Source organism: Rhineura floridana, chromosome 18 (genome assembly GCF_030035675.1).
Source record: "Rhineura floridana isolate rRhiFlo1 chromosome 18, rRhiFlo1.hap2, whole genome shotgun sequence".
In the NCBI taxonomy this organism is placed as follows: domain Eukaryota; kingdom Metazoa; phylum Chordata; class Lepidosauria; order Squamata; family Rhineuridae; genus Rhineura; species Rhineura floridana.
Genome location: NC_084497.1, coordinates 25,378,522 through 25,400,221, shown reverse-complemented (window position 1 = coordinate 25,400,221; position 21,700 = coordinate 25,378,522). Strand labels below are relative to the sequence as shown.

Sequence of the window (21,700 nt, the reverse complement as noted above, 5' to 3'; positions counted from 1 at the left end):
GACAGTGTTAGCTACTGAGAAGAGTCCTCTCAGTGGCTGACCCACTTCCTTTCACTCTGATTGGTTCCAGTCAGCAGGAAAGGACAAGGAAGCATGTTAGAAGACTCTTCTCAGTGGCTAACACACTCCCCTTTCATGCTGATTGGCTCGGAGGATGCTGGAGAGATTGGGACCCTGCTGCCCAAAAAGTAAGGGGTTTAAGACCCCCTTGGACCCCGGATGACTACAACCGCCTTTTCAGTTTCCCACCATTGTGGGCATGTGTCAAAAAGACACTAAGGTGACATTTCATGCATTTGGATTAAGCTTGTGAACATTGACTGAAGCGCATGGAGAAAGGCAGTCCCATTTCAAAATTCCTGCATTTTTCCCACCTGCCAGCTGTGCATTTTTAGTCCTTTGTGTCATCTATCTTCCATAGAGTTGTACGTACTTTGAATTGCACATGCTTTGGAATGGCTTTTCAGAGTTGGGAAAGGTTCAGAAAAGGGCAACCAGAATGATCAAGGGGATGGAGCGACTCCCCTATCAGGAAAGGCTGCAGCATTTGGGGCTTTTTAGTTCAGAGAAAAGGAGAGTAAGAGGCGACGTGACAGGCATGTATAAAATTACTCATGGCATGGAGAAAATGGGCAGAGAAAAGGTTTTCTCTCTCTCTTTTATAACACTAGAACTTGTGGACATCCGGTGAAGCTGAATCTTGGATGCTTCAGGCATAATTAACTGACGAAATTTGCTCCCACCAACTTGGATGGCTTTAAAAGAGGATTGGATAACTCCATGGAGGAGAAGGCTATCAGTGGCTACTAGCCATGACAGCTATGCTCTGCCTCCACGGTCAGAGGCAGGATGCTTCCAAATATCAGCTGGTGGAAACCACAGGAATAGAAAGTGCTCTTGCACTCAGGTCCTGCTTGCAGGCTTCCCAGAATGGGCATCCGGTTGGCCACTGTGAAAACAGGATGCTCGACTAGATGGACCTCTGGCCTGATGCATCAGGCTCTTCTTATGTGCTTATACAACATTTTAACTTCTTCTTCAGTACAGAATCAGCCCTAAAAGACTGCTAAGTATATAATGTAAGAAAAAAGCAAGTGCATTTTTTTTTTTAGGAGGGTGTCCTTCTGGAGTAGTCATCCATCGCTATGGTGCTCCCAGGCTATTGCTATTTTCAGGCAGAGTTCAAGCAAAATCAGTTTGTGCAGTTATACTGGATTGGGAGCTCTTACACAACCAAGCCACTTCCCCCAAAGATTAGAGTTTTTCTGCAATAAGAAATGTACTGGAAAGTGTGGAATAACACTTGCTTAGACACAACATCATCTGACTTCCCTGCAAACAAATCAAAACGAATACTCAAGGCTTGGGTCCAGGCTATTTGTCAGACCGCATCGCCCTCTATGTGCCTGCCCGGGCCCTGAGATCCTCAGGAGAGGCCCTTCTTTCAAAACCTTCATCCGCACAAGTACAACTAGTGAGGATACAAGATAGGGCCTTCTTGGTGGCTGCCCCTAGGCTTTGGAATTCCCTCCCTAAGGAGATAAGAATGGCCTCTTCTCTGCAGTCCTTTCGTCGACAGGTAAAAACTTTCTTATTTCAGCAAGCCTTTGATTCCAAAGGCGGCTAAGGATAGGCCCAAAAGGAGGTTATATTGTTCTGGCTTGTTTATTTTTTAATTATTCTGATTTTATGAGTATAGTTTTTAATTATCAGAAACAGTTTAATGCTATTTTAAATTAGAGTTCATTTTTTAATTATATCTGTCTATATTTATTTATTTATGTATTATATGCTTTTAACTTTGGTAGGTTTTAATTGTATCTGTTTTTTATCTAGAAGCCGCCGTGAGTTCCAATTTGGAAAAACGGCGGGGTATAAATAATAATAATAATAATAATAATAATAATAATAATAATAATAATAATAATAATAATAATAATAAATTGTCAATGTCGTCTAAACTCCTTACAAACAAATCAGGGCAAATGCTCAACAAACAAGATGTCTGGAAGTCTCCAGTGATTCAGAGGGGCAGCTATATGCCTGCGTTTGTAAGTATTAAAAATATGCATGTAAAAGCTTGAGCTCTCTTTTGCAATTTTGTAAGCCCTTGGTCTTTGCAGTGATTTGAGCTCCCCCTCCACTGAATCTTTGCTCTTGACAATCCAACTATGAAGCATCAGTGATGAAACAAAATTTCAACAGAGCCCTGTGTCACAGGCTTTATTTCATGCTGTGCTTAGAAGGAGATCATCAAAAAAAGTGTTGCAAATACTTTATCCAACACAAAAGAGATCATTTAGAAAAACAACACCCAAACCCAAATATTACCCTTTGCTGCCCAAATTTAAAACTACTAAAGAAAATTCAAGGAGAAAAAAAAATGTGTCAGGCTTTTCCCTACATACACACATTCCATTACCTCTGGCTTTCAGAATATAAATAATTGCAGCCATACATAGCTATGCGCAGTCGAGGGACTGGGATCTGCAGGGAGAGACACTGCATTGCTGCAGACTGAAGAAAGAAGTAAAAAAACAAATCTCAGAACCACAAGGAACGGACTGCCAGCCAGTTAACCTTTTTACTAGTCCAATCACCAAAAAAGCCACCCGTTTTCCGTCAGGTAGGTATCAGCGCCTGAAAAGCCAGTTTAAATCCTGACCATGCAGAGTCCCACCCATAATCCCCAGAAGTTTGCTCATTTCTTCCCACACATTTTTTTTGCCCCCACATTTCAGCATCCCTCCCCAAAAATGCCTGCCAAAGCAATTCTGCCCTGGGGGCATGCAACAGATTATTTGGGATCCACCCCGACACACCAGGTGCTATTTTTGGTGGGCCCAGTCCGGGAGGCAGCCTTCTTGAAACTGGAAGATAGCAACACAAAGAGCCGCAGTTCAGTTGCAGAGCATTTGCTTTGCGTGCAGAAGGTCCCAAGTTGAACCCCCAGCATCTCCAGGTTAAGGCTGGAAGACACTCCTTGCCTGAAACCGTGGAGGGCTGCTGCCAGTTGTTGCAGGCAATACTGAGCTAAATGGACCAATGGTCTGACTCAGTATAAGGCAGCTTCCTATGTCCCTAAATGAAGAAGCAAACTGACTTCTCATTCTGTGGATTAAGAAGTTGTAGAGCCTTGGCAGGAGGTTCAGGTCAAACTGGGAAGACTGTGGCATTTGGCTTGCTCTGCTGAAGCTGAGGAGAGGCAAACAAGCCAATATAAATGGACAGCTGCCAATTGTTTTGCTACCTCAGCAACAGAGGAAAGGGGAGGGCAATATCCACCTGGCTTTGGCAGTGCTATGGTTAAAAAGTTGGCCCCGAGTAAGGCCCTTCCATACAACGTCCCACTTTGGCTGCCTAGAGGATCTCGGTGACCTGTTACCCAGTTTTCCTGCATTTTTGTGATCCTCACATCGTATAAGCCACCCAGTAGATGACATTGACTGCTGCAAAGGCTGCTGGGAAAACTGCCCTAGCATATATGTCAATGGTATCAGCGTCGATTGGCTTGAGAAGAGACTTCAGGCCATTTTTCTTCTGGGGTTTGGTCTCCTGTTGCTTCTTGGTCTCCCCTGTTTCCACTTCCACTGAGCCAAATGACCCAGGCAGGTTTTTGGGGACTTTGTGATGCCTGTTGGAAACAGCAAGTTCCTGGTTGATGCCAGCTATCGAAAGGGAGAACATAACAATGGCATTCTTCACATTGACCTAAGAAGGCAAAAAGAGGAGAGCCCAGTTGGGAAGATGACCAACATGTTGTGAGACAGGGATGGGGAACCTGTGGGCCACCAGATGTTGTTGCATAATAACTCCCATCACCCCTGACTAGTGATGCGATCCGTTGGCCGGTGCCAGTTCGAAAGCATTCCATCAACCTAACAGGCTGGCATCGATTCGAGTTCATCCTTTATCTGCTAGCTGCTGCTTTTACTGAGCTTTTCTTCCCTTGCAAAAAAATATAAATGTTTTAAAGGAAATATCGATAAATGAAATGTTGATAACATTCTTAATATCGATATTTTAGAGAAGAATTTTCTAAAATAGCTACAGAAAAATCCAATCTGCAACTATAGAGAATACAGCAATACCTCAGTTAACGAAGTAGATGCGTTACTGGATATTACTTCTTTAACAGAAACTTTGGTGCCAGAGGTAGGAGTAACATGGAAAGAACTGGGATAGGTTCCTATACTTACTCATAGATGGTGGGGGCAGCTTCAACAGGGGCTTTAAAGGGTGTATACTTGGCACCCACTCACTCACTCCCCCTCCTCCCCCTCCCTCCTTCCCCTCCTCTGAATCATATTGGATCCTCCTCAGCCCTGAGAGAAAGCAAGAGGTCTCTTTAATGCAAAGCAGAATTGTCTGTTTCACCCTAGCAAAGCAAAGACACATGCTAGTCAGTTTCACCTTAAAGCAAGGGAACAGGCTTGAAGGTTTGTCTATGGCAGAGCAAATCTTGTCACTTTCACCTTAAAAAAAGCCCTCTTTAAAAGTAGCTTCCTGGAGGATTTGTTAACTGAGGTCTTACTATAACTGAACAAATGGAAAATGTGGTACCAAATCCACATTGGGAGGAATTCCAGCACATCCCTAGCTGCCGCATACACTGGGTTGTATACGTTAGTGCTACTCAGAGTAGCACTGATTTAGGTCCATTCATTTCTATGGGGCTGTTCTGAGTAAAATGTAGTTGGACACAGGGAATTGACATTTTTGCCATGCTATCCACCGCGACCCAAAGACCTCTTTCTGGTCAGCTACAACCAATTCAGGCCCCATTTAGTGTAGATCTGGGGTCAGCTGGCATGTAGATTTTCGGATAGTGTTATTGATCAGAAAGCGGCTTGCTTCTCCCATCACTCTTTGGGGTCATTTCCTTCTTTGTCCACCCCCTCCCCAAACTGATGAAGAAAGTAGGACCAAAATGTTTCCGGGAGGTACGTGGCTCTGAGGTTGACCCACCAGAGGGCCCCACTGACCTCTTCTGTCTGCCTGTTCCTCTTCAGTTTGTCCTTTTGCTTCTTCATGTAGTCTGCATTGAAGTGGGCAAATGCATATTCTACCAGCGCGGCAAAGACAAAAACGTAACATATCCAGAAATACACATCCAAGGCCTTGATGGCTGACGCCCGTGGGAGTGAAGACCGAGCGCTGACCATCAGGGTGGTCATGGTGAGGACTGTAGTTATGCCTGAAAGAAGCACAAGGCAAGCAGGTCACAGCTGGAACATAATTCTGTCTTAGTCCAAGGGCGGGGAACCTTGTCGAGAGCAAACTTTGGGGGGGGGAGAGCTGCGTGAAGCAGGGGTGGGGCCAGAGGCAAAAGGGGGTGGAGCAATGAATGAAAATTTTCCCTTTGTACAGCAGGCTAGTTTACACACACACACACACACACACACAAAAGTATATCCAGGCAAGCATTATCACATCCCAGCCAGGAAAAAAATTACTCAAGCAGGGTATACTCCAACAAATAAAGCAGGGGTGGCAGGTTGCTCCATTCGGGCAAGTGGAGTGTTGCTCCACCACGATCAATCTGCCTTCAGCCAACCCCTCACCTACCTACCTCCTTACTTAAGACCAGTCTAGGGGGATGGCACTGGCTGCCAGCTGTTGCCTCCTCCTCCTCAGTTTTGTTTTTATAGAACTCAACAGGGAGGAGGATGTGGACAAAAGCAGAACTGGTTGGCTCTGCCAGCCATCAGCTCTGGTGCCATCTACTGTTGGCCTCCCGGCCTTCAACCCTTCCAGTTCTAATAAGCACCAGCCTGTTGGGCTGGTGACCAGTAGGCATTACTGTCTCTAGTAGTTTTCCATGAAGCCTGCAAGTGTGAAGACGTAACTGTGGTTAAGGGGGAGTTATGTCTGGGAACGGACGGCCAGGGTCGTTGCTATGGTAGCCATCTGATAACAGCTGGGAAAGTTGTAACAGAGTCTATGCGAGTTGTTGCTCTTCTGAATTATGCCTCTGAGCTGAGAGGCTGTGTTTTGTGTTTATCTATGGAGAGAGATGTACCAGAAGGGGGGTGACTGAAGAATCTCTACATGTATTTACTCTTAAGCCTCTGGCCTTAATGTCTTTCAATAAAAAAAAGACTCTTAACATGCTCTGAAGAATGTTTCTTGCTCAACTTAACTCCAACGTAATGTATGCTGTTTCACACAACAACGCACACAAGCCAACACAGCCTCCACTGAGGGCTGGTGATGGGTGTGCTTTGGGGAGAGGTCTGAGGGCCAGATGGAGAGGCCTGGAGGGCTGCTTTTGGCACCCAGGCTTGAGGCTTCCCAGGGATGCCTGTTGTAGTGGAGCGTGGACTTGAAGATGATGTCTACAAGGGTGCTGAAGGAAAGTGGAAAGAGGGACGTGGGTGTGCGCGGTCCTGGTGTGACTATCATGAAACGACCCTGCGCTTCTGAATTTGCCACTACACTACTGGATGACCATCTAAAGCTGCAAAGACAGGGTGCCTGATACATCTCTGTAAGGAAGGAATTCCACAGTTTGGGGGAGATTATGGAGAAGGCTCTCTTGCAGGCCAGTCACCCCTCACGCCTCCAAGGGACATGGCACCATAAGAAGATCTGCATCCTGCTGATTGTAACACCTTGGCTATCACATAAGAACGAGGCACGCCTCCAGGTATTTGGAGCCCAAGTTATTTACGGCAGTGGCTCCCACACTTTATTTCCCCATGGACCACTTGAAAATTGCTGAGGGTCTTGGCAGACCACTTATTAATATTGCTATAACAGGCAGAAAAATGACTAACGCACTCTGCTGGTGGCTGTATGCTTTTTAAATGCATTTTTGTTGCTTCCTTTTCATCAATTGTATTTTGTTGTATTATAATCTGAGTTCACAATGGCTGCAGCTGACCCATTTTTGCCTGAGTCAATGATCACCAGATTGCCAGGCTTGCAAACTGTTGCCCACGGAGCTATGGAAGCCCTGATGAGCAGGTGGCCACGCTTGCCCAAATTAGGCCCACAGGATGGCAGTTCACCTCTGCTCTAGAAATTATAGGTTGTAGCCAATGCGACTCCTACTCAGAGGAGGCCCATTGAAGTTAATGGACAGGACTAGAGAAGCCATAAAAACACAATCAAAAATCCATATAAATATTGAATGCAATGGGTGTCCCATCTTCTTTCTTCAACCACAAACCCACAGATGCACCGCAGATGTCCTCAGTGATGCTTGTCCGCAGACCACAGTTTGGGAGCCCCTGGTTTAGAGCTTTAAATGCCAAGGGGAGGCACCTCAAATTGGGCTTGCAAGCAAACAGGCAACCGGTGCGGCTGCTTCAGGGCACGCCTGGCAAGTGATGGTGCAAGAAACACCAAGAAGAAAAGATAAATGCTCTAAACAACTCATTCCACCTTGGTGGGCTTTAGTATCCTGCAAGAGTTCCCCAAGGACTGAAGAATTTACTTTTACCTAGCGAGACCCGGGCAGGCACAGCTGACTGACTGATCCAGAAAGAAACCCACGACATGGCTACCAGGAGGATGGAAGGCACGTAGGACTGGATGATGTAAACACCTCGATTCCGCCTCAGGTGGAAGTGGAGACTCAGCCGGGGAAACTGACCAGCTAAAAAAAATGAGATAAAAAGAATGTACTAATTGATTAATTGATTAGATTTATATCCTGCCTGTCCTCCCAGTAGGAGCCCATGAAAGGGATATTTCCCACCTTTCTTTCAAGCAGCTCCAAGTGACTTGCATGATTCTCTCCCCATCCCTCAATTTTATCTTCACAACAACCCAGCAAGGTAGGTTAGGCTGAGAGGTAGTGTGACTGGCCCAAAGTCACCCAGCGAGCTTCATGGCTGTGCAGAAATTTGAACCCTAAGGCTCTACAATTCTGGTTACAGTTCTGGTCTCAGCCACGTTTTGCTCATAAATAAAAGTAGGCTGATTTAACTGATATTAAAAGCAGCCAGGAGAACCAGTGTGGCATAGTAGTTAGAGCGTTGGACTAGGACCTGGGAGACCAGTGTTCGAATCCCCACACAGTCATGAAGCTCACTGGGTGACCTTGGGCCAGTCACTACCTCTCAGCTTCAGAGGGAGGCAATGGTAACCCCCCTCTGAATACTGCTTACCACGAAAACCCTATTCATAGGGTCATCATAAGTCAGGATCGACTTGAAGGCAGCCCATTTCCATTTTTTTCAAAAACCAGCCAAGTAAAATGTATATGATTAAATTGGCTTCAAACAGGATAACAGTCCTATGGCTGCCATATATAGAGTATTCTAGCTTGCAACCTGAAGTGAAATAGGAACCAATGGTGGCTGGTGCCCTTTGGGACTTGTAGTGCTTAAGGTAGGAAGACAAATGGAAGGTACAACCAGAGCCAATGGTAGGTGGAGCCAGAGCCAATGACAGGCGGAGCCAACTCATTCTAAGTTTGGCTTCATCCTCCTCTCTGCTGAGACCTACAAGGGCAAATCTGAGACTTGGGAGGAGGAAGCTGACAGCTGGGGTTACCTCCAGGGCTGATTCTAAGTCAGAAGGCAGGCAGGTGGGGTGTGGCTGAAGGCAGACTGCGTTTGGTGCAGCGGTGCCCCATTCACCCTAACGGACCAGCCTCCACTGATAGGAACTTAGGAAGCTGCCTTACACTGTGTCGGACAATTGGTCCATCTAGCTCAGTATTATCCACACTGACTGGCAGCTGCTCTCCAGGGTTTCAGGCAAGGGTCTCTCCCAGCCCTCCCTGGGGATACCATCGGGAACTGAGCCAGGGATCTTCTGCATGCAAGGCAGGCGCTCTGCCACTGAGCAATGGTCCTTCCCCTGTAATTAAGGAAAAGCTCCAGCGCTTGATTCTGAGGCTGGTGCAAATGGGTGCTCAAGTATTAAAGAAGCAAGTGGCAACGTATCTATTTTTAAAAGCAAGGTCTTTCCCCCCACCAGCTTCGCGGTTGGAGAGAAAAACCTGACAATGTGTTGTGACAGATTGTCTTCTCTTACGCCACGCTGTGGCCTCTTAAGGCTACGATCCGTGCAGCGGAAGCGCATTTGATCGTGGCTGCCTGCCACACAGCCATTACACTTTTTCTGCAGCTGTCATGAAAGCCTCAAAACCTTCCAGAAGCATTCGTCAAGCTTTCCAGTTTGCACTGGCTGTTTGGAGCAGAAGTTGCCGACATAGATTTTTATCCCACCCTTTCCCCACGGAATTTCAGATGGTGCACATGCATCCCCCACATTTTATCCTCACAACAATCCTGTGAGGTAGGCTAGGGTGTATGCATGCAAGAAAGCAAGTGAGTGAGTACCTCAAAAACCCAATCCATGAGGACAAAAAAAAGTGAATAAATAGGAAATCTGGTGTCAAATTTGAATTTTGCAAAATTTGTGCACGTCCCTAGTCTGCTCTAAGTAGGACTAGCACTGGCTACAACCCCGAAGCAGTAAAACAATATATTAAAAATAGCATATTTTAAAATACTGAAAAACAACTAAAACCACCTAAAACAGTCACATACCTTCACAGATAATGATTTCAAGGTTGCCAGGAACTGTCTCTTTCAGCCATCAAATGCCTCTAAAATTGGAGGGGGGGTAGGTGGGATTGGATCCAGATGGCAGACCAGAGTCTTATCTATCCCACTCCTTGCAGGCCATGTTTTTCAGATGGGGGTGGGACCACCTACCTGTCAATCACCTAACACCACAGTGACATCAGGTGGCCCATTTTTGCCTGAGCCAATTACCAGCAGACCATCAAGGCTTGCAAAACGCCGTGTATGGAGCAATGCAAGCCCTGACAAACAGGTGGGCATGGCTTGACCCAGAAAGCCTGGAAGGCCTATTTAGGCCCACAAGCCAGAGGCTCTGCACCCCTGCTCTAGATATTATGGGCTGTATCCAGTGCTAGTCCCATTCAGAGTAGACCCACGGAAGTTGATGAACATGGCTCACTTAGGTTCATTAATTTAAGTGGGTCTGCTCTGGGTAGGACTTCGTTAGATAGAACCCCTTGAAATAAATAAATATGACTCACTGAGGTCCATTAATTTCAGTGGGTCTACTCAGAGTAATACTTGGCAGGACACAACCTTATGTCAACCCAGTCCCATATCTCTGCAAGGCTTCTAGAGGACGGACTACTTTGTTTACCAGATTTGAAGTTCATCACTTCTGTAGCAAACCAGTAATTGGTGATGGTGAACTGAGCAAGTTGCAGCTTATCCAGACCATGGATCTGATCCTGGTTTTCAGACCAGTGGTAGACAATATCCTCCGAGGAGTAGCCATCTGTCAAAAGAAACTGAGTAAATACAGGGATCCGGGGAGAGATAAAAAGATTGACAAGCTCAGGATGGAACACTCAGAAAACCAGGGCCACAGCACCCTTATAGGTTCCACAGCTAACACTGACCTCATCCACACCATACATTTATTCCACTATTATTCCACTTTAAACAGTCCTGCCTCCCCCCCCCAAAGAATCCTGGGAAGGGCAGCTTGTGGAGGGTGCTGAGATTCCTCTCACAGAGCTACAATTCTCAGAGTGGTTTAACAGTCAGTCCCTCTTCCCAGAGAACTCTGGGAATTGTAGCCCTATGAGGGGAATAGGAGTCTCCTAACAACTCTCAGCACTCTTTACAAACGATACTTCCCAAGATTCTTTGGGAGAGGCCATGACTGCTTAAGGTGGAATAAAAGTGGAATTAATGTATAGTGTGAATGTAGCCATTCTCTGGCCCACTTCAGACAATAATGATCATTGATGGACCTGGTACCTCACATTCCTCCTCACATCACCCCTTCTTTTAGGAACATAGGAAACACCAAGTCAGACAACTGGCCCACCTAGCTCAGTATTTTCTACTCTGACTGGCAGGGGCTCTCTTGGGTTTCAGACAGAAGGCTCTCTCCGTCCTACCTGAAGATGCCAGCACCACAAATTGAACCTGGGACTTTGTGGCTTTAAAAAGGGCAATTCTCTAGGATTTCCCACTAAAATCTGCATGGTTATCAAGCTGCCCCTTGTGTTTTAAGGATATTTTCACAAGGTTCTTAGGATTTAATGTTGTTTTTACAAGGTTATGTCGAGTTCTGTATCCTCTGGGCTTTGGGGAAGTAAATTAAAAGCCCCTTTCTTTTAAATTATTTCTAGCAGTGTTCTTGTCCTTGACAGCAGGGCTTCTAGGCATGGGGGAGAAAATGGATTCAGTTTGCATTTAACGCAAACCTACCTAATTTGCACTTTCTGAAACAATGCGTGGACCTAAACACAGCTATTCTTCAAAATCCGTGCTGTTTTGCAATCCAGCTCTCCAGTCAAGTGATGTGCATATACTACAGCAAAGTGTGCATAAAAATACACAGTGAAAACAACATACAAAAGTGCATTATATTTGGGGAGATTGCTTTGCAAAAATGTATATATCAGGAGAAACGTGACTGAAATGCTGATGAATTTTCATGTAGAGAAGAAAAAATTTGCAAGGAAGTGGACTGCCTTCAAGTCGATCCTGACTTATGGCGACCCTATGAATAGGGTTTTCATTATTTTATTATTATTATTATTATTATTATTATTATTATTTATTGGATTTCTTAGTCGCCCATCTGGCTGGCTAACCAGTCACTCTGGGCGACGTACAAAATAAGCAAAATAGCACAAAATGACACATCAATACAATAACATTAAAATCTAAAAGCAATGATGTTCAAAATCTAGCCCACCCCAAAGGCCTGCCTGAAGAGCCAGGTCTTCACGGCCTGGCGGAAACTCATTGTAGAGGGGGCCTGGCATGGTAAGCTTTATTCAGAGGGGGTTTACCATTGTCTCCCTCTGAGGCTGAGAGGCAGCGACTGACCCAAGGTCACCCAGTGAGCTTCATGGCTGTGTGGGGATTCGAACCCTGGTCTCCCAGGTCGTAGTCCATTGACGAACTTAACATAAGATTGCCTGGTTGGCGGTGGCCTGCTACAGGGCCTTTTTGGTGATGGTTCCCTATTTGTGGAATGCCATCCCTAGCGAGTGTGTCAGTCCCCTTTATTATTAACTTTTAAGAGAAATTTTAAAACATCCCTGTTTGCCCAAACTTTTGAAAGTTGAAAGGCCTGTCCCTGGCCATCCTGAAATAATTAGTTTAGAGAGCAGGCGATTGCTTTTAGGAGATTTAAACTGTTTTTAGAAAGGTTGTCAACTGTTTTTAGAGGTTTTAATGGTTTAGGTCAGCCTTTCCCAACTAGTGGGCCACCAGGTGTTGCTGGACCACAACTCCCATCAGCCTCAGCCAGCATTGCCAATGGTCAGGAAAGATGGGAATTGTAGTCCAACAACATCTGGTGGCCCGCTAGTTGGGAAAGGCTGGTTTAGGTGGTTGCTGCCCTGGGCTGCTTTAGAGGACGGTGCAGGATATAAATTTAATTAATAAATAAGATTGGGACCATGAGAAATGGAGAGAAACTGAAATTATTGAGAACTCCTCCACAATACATACTCATATACTAACCAGACAAGCAGACTAGGGTATGTCAAGAGGCTCAATCTGATTGATGGGATCGTATCATAATTGTTTTTTGAGGGAACCCTTACACAAAAAAGGGAAGTCCACCAGGATTGGGCTTTACAAGGCTTGTTTTATTGTTTTATATTATTTGTATTATTTTAAATTTTTTTAGATTTTTAAGTGCCTTTTAAGGTTTTAAGGTTGTGCATAGTTTAATTGTATTTAAATTGTATGTTTTTCTATGTTTTTAACTACATGTAGTTTTATTTGTAAGCCGCCCTGAGTTCCAGTTTGGAAAAAGGGCGGGGTAAAAATAAAGTTTCAATCAATCAATCAACCAGTTGGAAAAGCATCCCTCCCCCCAAAAAATGGTCACACAACCTCACAGAGAAAGGCAGGATATGCATTCATAAATAAAATTCTGCCATTTTTCTGCCCTGGCAATATATAATTCAGCTGTCCCTTTTCTATATCAAAAGTGTGTGTGTACGGGAGGAAAAATCCTCTCTTCCCTTTAAAGCACCCCAACGCCTAAGAACAACCAATGTTTATGTATTTGTTGAAAGAGGCTTCCATTCTCCTTGTGATTATTGCTCTGAAAACAAAATCTGCAAAATTAAGTTAAAAACCGAGCCCTCTGCTAAAACTTGAGTAAAATTGTTCCTCCTCATTCTTCGGCTGTCTTGACATTTGCTGATTGCATAAGTAAAAAAGGGGGGGAAAGCCTGCAGATTGCTCTGTTTGGCGGGATAAAAATGTATTGAGCTCAATTGCTTAGAAAACAGAGCTAAAAATGAAATGAGAGAGGAGGAGGAGAAGCCTCACCCCAATGTACAATGCGCTCCTATGCTTTCGAGTCCTAGCGCACACAGTTGCTTTGTACAGCTATTTGGACACAGAGACATGTGGAGTTCTCTGCATCCAGGTCACCCTAAGGGTGATGCTGTTTGCGCAACAGTGTTTCTGTGGTGCCAGAAGGCCGCACATGACGTATTTCGCTTCTCACCACCAGCCAGATTTCAGAAGCTTTGTGGTGCCGTGATAAAAATGTTTAGCGAGATAGAGTTGCAATGTGGGCACAGAAAATATCATATTTACTGAAAGCTGCCTTGAGTTATGGGGAGGCCACTAGACATCTTTGAAATAAAATAAAAACACACTGCAGCAAGATATGGGTGAACTTTTCTACTTCTTAGGTGGAGTTCTCCACATTTCCACAACAGTTCGTGATTCCTTTAAAAAACGGAAAGTTTCATGAAACTTCAGCTGCAGATTTTTCCTAACATACATGTTTTTGGTATGCAGTTTTTGCTTAATATACACATTTTTACAAAACAATGTTCTCCACATATAAATGCATTTTTGCATGCTATTTTCACTAATATGTGCATTTTTAAGCACACTTAACCACAGTATAAGCATTTTTGGACACATTACATGGCTGAGGAACTGCATTAGAAAATGTGGAGAAGTGCAGATTTTGAAGGATGGCTGTGTTTTGGTTCACATACTGTTTCAAAAAGTATTGTTTCACAGATGGAATGTGAATTGAATCACTTTTTCCTATCCCTCACTGCAGCCTGGAAGTCAACCCCACAGAAGTGACCACATAACTGGCTGAAGCCAATTAAGCACGCACATATGCTTAGTTCACTGGCACAGCACCTGCTTTGCATGCAGAAAGCCTCGCATTCAGCCCCTGGCGTTTCCAGACAGAGCTGGACAAGATCCTTCCCTGAGACCCTGGAGAGCCACTGCCAGTCAGTGTAGACAATACTGAGCTAGATGGATCAATGGTCTGACGTTGTGTAAGGCAGCTTCCTATTTTGAAGAGCTCAGAGTTGGAGTGTGCTTTACACACAGAAGATCACAGGTTCATTTGCAAGTAAAAAAACCCCTGACATTTGCAGGTAAAAAAAATAAAATATGGTAGCAGATGAGGCATATAGTCTGGCCTGATATAAGGCAGCTTTCTATAAACATGCCAAATTTTCATGGAGTTTATTTGCCACAGTGAAAGGTAATATTTTGGGGGAGAATTATCATCATCATCATCATTAAGAACTATGCTCTCTAGGTAGAAGGTGAGGGAACCAATTTTGCTGTGAAATCATGATCCCTCCACTCTCTCGGTCAGCAAAGTGTGGATCGTTTCCTTCAACGTGGCTGTTTTAGAAGCAAATATTTTTGCCCCTCTTCAGGTGCATTCCCTGAAATATCAAAACAAGGGGTCCATTTTCATGAGGAATGAAATGTTCTGTAAGAGGTGGGGGCTCTTTTTTGGCTCTGTTCCAGCAGCAAAACCCTGTGTGCAGCGGAGAACTGGGGGCTCCAATGTCAGGGGAGCAGTGAATCCCCTCTGGGTTTCAGTCCAAACTTTCAAGGAGCTGTCCAAAATGCTGAGCCTATTTTGGGAATGGGGTTCAGCACCTTGGATAGCACCTTGAACATTTGGACTAGAAGCCAGAGTGGATTCACTTCCCATTGATATTAGAGCCCCCAGTCTCTACTGTCTGTGCCTCAGCTGAATGGCTTTAGGAGGTGGAGGTGTCCATGGTAGAATGTCCCTCCATTCTTACCATAAATGTATAAACGTAAATTCTCTGCACAGAGGAAGCTAGTATATCAGGAAGAAATCTGGGCCAGAAAACTTCCCCCTATCAACCTAGTTTTCTTTTTAAAAAACAACAATACATTGACAATACAAGTAAACAACCAAACAATAATTACACAATTTACAAAATTATATCAGATTACAAGTAAACTTTAAATAACAATAATTAATGCTATAATCCAGAACATTATTTATTTATTAAAAAAACGTGTGTACCACTAGAGCAGCCTTTCCCAACCTTTGTGCCCCCAGATGTTGAGGGAGTACAATTCCCATCATTCCTGACCATTGCCCATGCTGGATGGGGCTGATGGGAATTGTGGTCCATCAACATCTGGGGGCACAAAGGTTGGAAAAGGCTGCGGTAGAGTATATCACTAAATTAAAAAAAACCCTAAGTAGTTTACTTTTATTTCTTACCCATGAATAAAGAAATAAAGGAGGGAAAGGAAAAAAAGAAGAAAAAAGGAAAGTAAACCAGGATAAAGTTTTTGTGTTTTTTGTTTTGCATGGAGTGGGACTGGGGGGAATCTCTTGATTGCAGTCTGTGGGGTTTGCTACTTGGAAGATTCAAGTGGGCTGATCAACCAGTTTTGGAAGGCTGATTAAGATAATCAGAAACACAAGTTGTAAGCAGAATACTGCTTTTTTCAAAATCCTAAAAACACAGACATGGCAGCCTTTTGAATAGTGGATAGCAGCCTGTGAGGTCTAGTATTTTCCTTCATATTGTTCCCCTAATCCAGGGATAGGGAGCATCTGTGGGGCCCTCCAGATGTTGCTGCACATCCAAGTCAGCCCCCAGTCAGCATGGGCTAATGGCCAGGGATGATGGGAGTTGCAGCGCAGAACATCTGGAGGGTCACAGGTTCCCCACCCCTGCTCCGGTAGGAATGGACTCCAGGACATGGCCATCCTATGTGAAGGTAATTCCCTCCCTGACCTCCCATTCCCAGGATTCAACTCACAGCTCTCCAAGTCAAGCATGCACTCCTGCTCATCCATAGGATACTTGGTCAGGTCCATGTCACACGCCACCGTTGATGTAATTCTAACCAAAATGAAGACCAAAAAAAAAGCAAGCGACCATTACATATAGGCTAACTTTTGCCATTTCACATAACTTTAAAGAATGATCAGGTTAAAAATCTTGGATCAGGGTCTGGGCCCGTGGAGGCTGACCCACTGGGACAAATGGGGGCACTGCCCCATCAACCTCAGCCTGCCCCTCAGTCAGCACCCCAACTGTCTGCCTTCTTAGATTGTCTGTCACCTTCTGCCTCTTTAGATTTAGGGTTACCCCTTTAGTACTCAGTGAGGAGGAAGACGGGGTAAAACTAGAATGAGTTGGCTCTGTCTGCCATTGGCTCTGACTCCACCTTTCATTGGCTCTGGGTCCACTTACTGTTTGGGTTCTTTGCCTTCTGCCCCACCAGTCCGAGTGGGAACAGCCAGTTACCTACCAAACATCATCAGCCTGGCCACCATGTACAAATCTAAATCGACATTCAGGGGGAACTACACATCACTTTAAATCTGACTAGCAGGACTGCAGAAAGCTGGTCAATTAATACTCCTATTTTATGGATGGAGAACACTGAGGCTAAGAAAGAAGCGATCAGCACAAAGCGATCTATGGCAGAGATTTATTCCTTTATTTTTACTTGCTCCTGCTAAACTATTGGGAGTCAGAGGCTCTTGTTGATGTGCTGCAAATCACCCAGAGATCTACCAATAGATATTGATCTACATTCTGCCTGACTCTATATACAGCACTCAGGCAATCACTTGCAACACTGCAAGGTTGCTGTCTAGTGTTGCCCCACACTCCTGCCAAGTGTACTGCCTCACACTCTTGCCCCTGTAGCTTCTGTTGTACCTAATGCTGTACAGGATGACCCCATCAGGCTGCAACCGAATAAGCTTGTTCTCCACCGTGACGTCATGGAACCATGCAGACTTGGCATTGACAATGAAGGTATCTGGTAGCCAGAGCTTATCCACAAAGCGACTGTCCAACCCCAGAGTTTCGTTGGTGTGATTGTACGACAGGCGGTCATCTCGCCAGCTTTGATGTAGGAAGACTGTCATTGTATATTCCTGAGGACAAGAATCACCACCACCACCGGGGGGGGAGGGATTAAAGCAACAAACTCAATTCAGGTTGCATTTCAAGCCGAGTGTATCAAACTCGCAATTTCCAAAGCAATATGGGAAGCAGAACACAGCCTTCCTTCAAAATTCGCACTTATTTGAATTTTGCATTGCAGTTCACCAACCCAACAATGTTTACAAAAATGCATATCTTAGGGGAAAGTGTGCATAAAACTTGCAGAAATGTGTGCATTAGTCAAAACTGCCTACAAATTAGGAGAAATTCACACTACAATGCGGGAGAATTTTCATGAGGATTTAAAAAAAAAAGTCAAATGGCTGCAGAAATACAGAGAACCGAATTTAAGACTGGGAAAAGGAGAAACTGACAAAACCGAAATTGACAGATCTTGCCATTCCCTGTTCCCCACCCTCAAGAAGGAATGGTTCTTCTAAATAGCAACATTCTTCTGTCCCTTGCCTGCAATAGGGAATGCTGCCTGACTCTATATCAGGGATGGATCAAGGTCCCTAGATCAGAGATGGAGAACCTGTGGCCATCCAGATGTTGCTGGACTACAGCTCCCATCATCCCTGGTCATCAGCTATACTGGCTGGGGCTGATGGGAGTTGAAATCCAACAACATCTGGAGGAGGGGCACAGGTTCCCCAATCCTGGCCTAATATGCAAGTTAGGTTACCCAGATTTGGGGAACTGAATTACAGAAACCAGGGCTTGCTCCCAATTTGAGCTCTCCCCCAGTCAAAAGTGGTGGTTCCCTAATGGGCTTGCTGGTGGTGGCACCAACCAAGCAGACCTGGATGGCTGGGTCTGGCTGCCATTTAAATTTCCCACAATTCCACAGAACATTGGTTTGTCGTGTGGCATTGTGGGAAACTGAAAGGACAGTCAGATGCTGCTCAAGAGAACCAAGAAAGAAAATTAAAATCAAGTAATCTGGGTGATGATGCCATCGCTACATAATCTGAAAATAAATATATCTCTTGTCCCCCTCAGGAAAATGTTAGTCATTATGACATGGCAGCCTCATTTTGCTCCTTGCACCAACTTACCATGTTGACTTCCGATATGTGGTCGATGCTGGCTACTTCAATGGCTAGAGCAACGTTAACAGGAGGACCTGAATTGGGGGAAAAGGCAAAGAAAGATTTTAGTTCAGTTTATTTATGGGATTTCTGACCTGCCCTTCTCCATAAAGCCCCAGGGCAGGTTACAGCAATAGAAAATACAATGATAAAAGCACACAAGAGTGTCACAATGATAAAGCAAGCAAAACCATTCCAGATGGAACCGAACGATATAAATTCAGCAATTTGTAGGTTTCACAAAACAAAACACTTTTATAGGAAGGCACTGTCTAATTCAGGTAGATGCTGGAGGTGCAATGCTGGAAATGCCTCATTAAGGCATATGATGTGTGGAAACGCTCAATGATATTTCCTTTTCGGTCTGAAGTCGTTGTCCATATTGGCGAACGGCAGATGTCCCTGCACTTTTAAATTATATTCCTGTTATATGGGAATTAACAGCAGGGCAACAAAAATGGACTTTACGTGCCCTAATGGTCACTAAGAGACTTGTACTTTGAGCTTGGAAGACAAACACCCACCAACTACTATGCAAAGGTACGATGACCTAAACATCCTTTTTATATTTGAGCATACCTTCGATAAACACCAACTCCGCCTCAACACATATTTTGGCGGCAGAAATCAGTCTGTGTGTGTGTGAACTAAAATGGATGTGTCAGGGTTTAAATGTATTGTTAATGTGAGCTGACAGAGTTCCCCCCCCTTTTTTTCCTCCCGTGTCTTTCCTTTTTTGGGGGGGGTCTTTCTTTTTTCTCTAATGAAATTGCAATTAAAGGCTGCCCCCACCCTTTGCACTTCTGAGCATGGTGGAACTGCCAAGAGAGCCCCCTCTGCTGATCTTAACACTTCAGAAGATCAGTAGGGACGGATATGGTCTTTCAGTTCTTTTGGGCTGGTAAGGTGGCTTCCCGCTCAGGTCGTCAGCACAATGTGGTCACCTGCAGAGGTAAGCCAAACAGACCAGAAGAGGCTGTGCAGGGCAGCCTTGCTGGAGAAGGAGAGATGCTGAACCGGCCAGAGGATCAAGGCATGGTGGGGGAGGGCACATTTATTATTAACCAATCAGCATGAAAGGGGAGGCTGTGTATTAGCTACTGAGAAGAGTCTTCTCAGTGGCTGACTCCTTTCACTCTGATATGCTCCAGTCAGCATGAAAGGGCAAGGACTCTTTCAAGTGGCTAATACTCTCCCTTTTCACTCTGATTGGCTCAAACATAGGGACCTGGCTGGGACCCTGCTCCCAAAGAAGTACTGGGTCTACAACCCCCCCCCCGCAACCCTGGTTGACTACACTTCTGCCCTTCCTCCCAACAAAGCCCAGGTTGGCAAGCAACAAGCAGTAAAAGGATTTGTTGTTATGTGCCTTCAAGTTGATTGCAACTTATGGCAGCCCTATGAATTAGCGACTTCCAGTAGCATCTGTCATGAACCACCCTGTTCAGATCTTGTAAGTTCAGTTCTGTGGCTTCCTTTATGGAATCAATCCATCTCATTTGGCCTTCCTCTTTTTCTACTCCCTTCTGTTTTTCCCAGCATTGTTGTCTTTTCTAGTGAATAGTAAAAGGATAAACCAGCTCATTTCATACTACCTCGTCTATGCCCACTGGGACTGGTGGGGCGTAAGGCAGGGAACTCGATGGTAGGTGAAGCCAGGGCAAATGAGGAGCAGAGCCAACTCATTCTAGGCTTGTTCCAATCTTTGACCCTGCTCGGTTCTACAATGGCAAAACTGAGACTAAGGGAAAGGGGGAAGCTGATAAAGTGTAGCACCTCCTAGTCTGGTTGCAAGTAAGAAAGCAGAAAGGTGGGGGGGGGCTGGGTGAGGGCAGGCTGAGTTGAGTGAGGCGGCGCCCAATTTGTCCTAATGGAGTAGCCTCCGCTGTTTCCCATGATTCATTCTGGGAAGTTAATCTGGCATGAAATTTAGAAGATGAGCAAGAGGATCCACAGCTACGTCAGCATTAGTAAAAAAGGCAATATTGCTTGCACCATCGCTCTCCACAGTGCTGGAGCTCAGGCGGAAGATGTCTGTTCTGTTCTTGACCCTGTGTGCGAGACAAGTTCGGCCAGAAACTTACCTCCAATCCCAGGCCTGAAATTTCTTGCATACCCTTTCATCATGTCGTCCAAATTGGGTAACCAAGATATTTCTGTGTTTGACCCGATGTAATCCCCAATGTCATTCATAGCTCTACATTTATTAATTTTTTAAAAAGAGAGAGAGAGAGAGAGAGAAACATAGCATCAGAACATCGAAACATACAGAGCTGCCTTAGACCAAATCAGACCAGCAATGCTCCAGCTAGCTCAGTATTGTCAACACTAACTGGCAGCAGCTCTTCAGGATTTGTTCCAGGGAAGAGTCCCAAAGGACCACTCATTGAGGCCCGGAGGGCTGTATTTTGCTCCCAGGCCTTCAGAGGACCTTCATCCCTAAGGATCCCCAGTGGGGATGGAGTGACTCCTCTATGAGGAAAGACTGCAGGGGATTTTTTAGTTTAAAGAAAGGACAAGTAAGAGGTGACATGACAGAAGTGCATGAAATTATGCGCAGCGTGTGGATAGAGAAAAGCTTTTCTCCCTCTCTCATAACACCAGAACCTGTGGACATCCAATGAAGCTGAACACTGGAAGATTCAGGACAGACAAAAGAAAGGACCTCTTCACACAGTGCACAGTGAAACTATGGAATTTGCTCCCACAAGAGGCAGCCAGTGATGGCTACCGACATGGATGGCTTTAAAAGAGGATTAGACAAATCCATGGAGGAGAAGGCTATCAGTGGCTACAAGCCAGGATGGCTATGCTCTGCCTCCATATCCTGAGGCGGTATGCTTCCAAACACCAGTTGTTGGAAACCGCAGGAGGGGAGGATGCTCTCGCACTCAAGTCCTGCTTGTGGGCTTCCCACTGGGGCATCCGGTTGGTCATTGTGAGAACAGGATGCTGGACTAGATTATCCACCGGCCTGATCCAGCAGGCTGTTCTTACATTATAATAATAATAATAATAATAATATTTAATTTGTTTGTCGCCTATCTGGCAATTAGCCACTCTAGGTGACGTACATTAAAAAAGATAAAATACAATAATATCAGATGCAATCACATTAATAACAATAGATAGAAATACTGGACAGTCATCAATACATATAAAAGCAATTATATTAACAACATACGATAGATGACAGACTCATGACGATTTACCCATCCCAAGGACCTCGAAGGCTTGTTGGAATAGCCACGTCTTTAGGGCCTTGCGGAATACATCTAGGGAAGGGGCATGTCGAAGATGACATGGGAGGGAGTTCCAGAGAGTGGGAGCCACCACAGAAAAGGCTCTCTCCCTAGTACCCACCAACCTAGCTGTTTTGGTTGGCGGGATTGAG

The 21,700-nt window shown here is 44.9% G+C and overlaps 1 protein-coding gene across 2 annotated transcripts in view; it reads right to left on the bottom strand.

The window, feature by feature from the left end:
- Positions 1-2,253: 2,253 nt before the first annotated feature.
- GABRD (gamma-aminobutyric acid type A receptor subunit delta) overlaps positions 2,254-21,700 on the bottom strand; it is a 32,940-nt gene continuing 13,493 nt past the window's right edge. The window contains exons 2-10 of one of the 2 annotated variants that reach the window (XM_061601290.1): positions 20,391-20,503; positions 18,274-18,341; positions 16,985-17,205; positions 16,074-16,156; positions 10,144-10,281; positions 7,448-7,603; positions 4,986-5,197; positions 3,416-3,711; positions 2,254-2,517 (exon numbers count right to left, since the gene is read on the bottom strand). In XM_061601290.1, coding sequence (XP_061457274.1) covers positions 2,463-2,517; positions 3,416-3,711; positions 4,986-5,197; positions 7,448-7,603; positions 10,144-10,281; positions 16,074-16,156; positions 16,985-17,205; positions 18,274-18,341; positions 20,391-20,503 — 1,342 coding nt within the window. In that variant the 3' untranslated portion in view covers positions 2,254-2,462. Of the gene's footprint in view, positions 3,712-4,985; positions 5,198-7,447; positions 7,604-10,143; positions 10,282-16,073; positions 16,157-16,984; positions 17,206-18,273; positions 18,342-20,390; positions 20,504-21,700 lie in introns of both variants that reach the window. The other variant, XM_061601291.1, reaches the window with a different exon arrangement.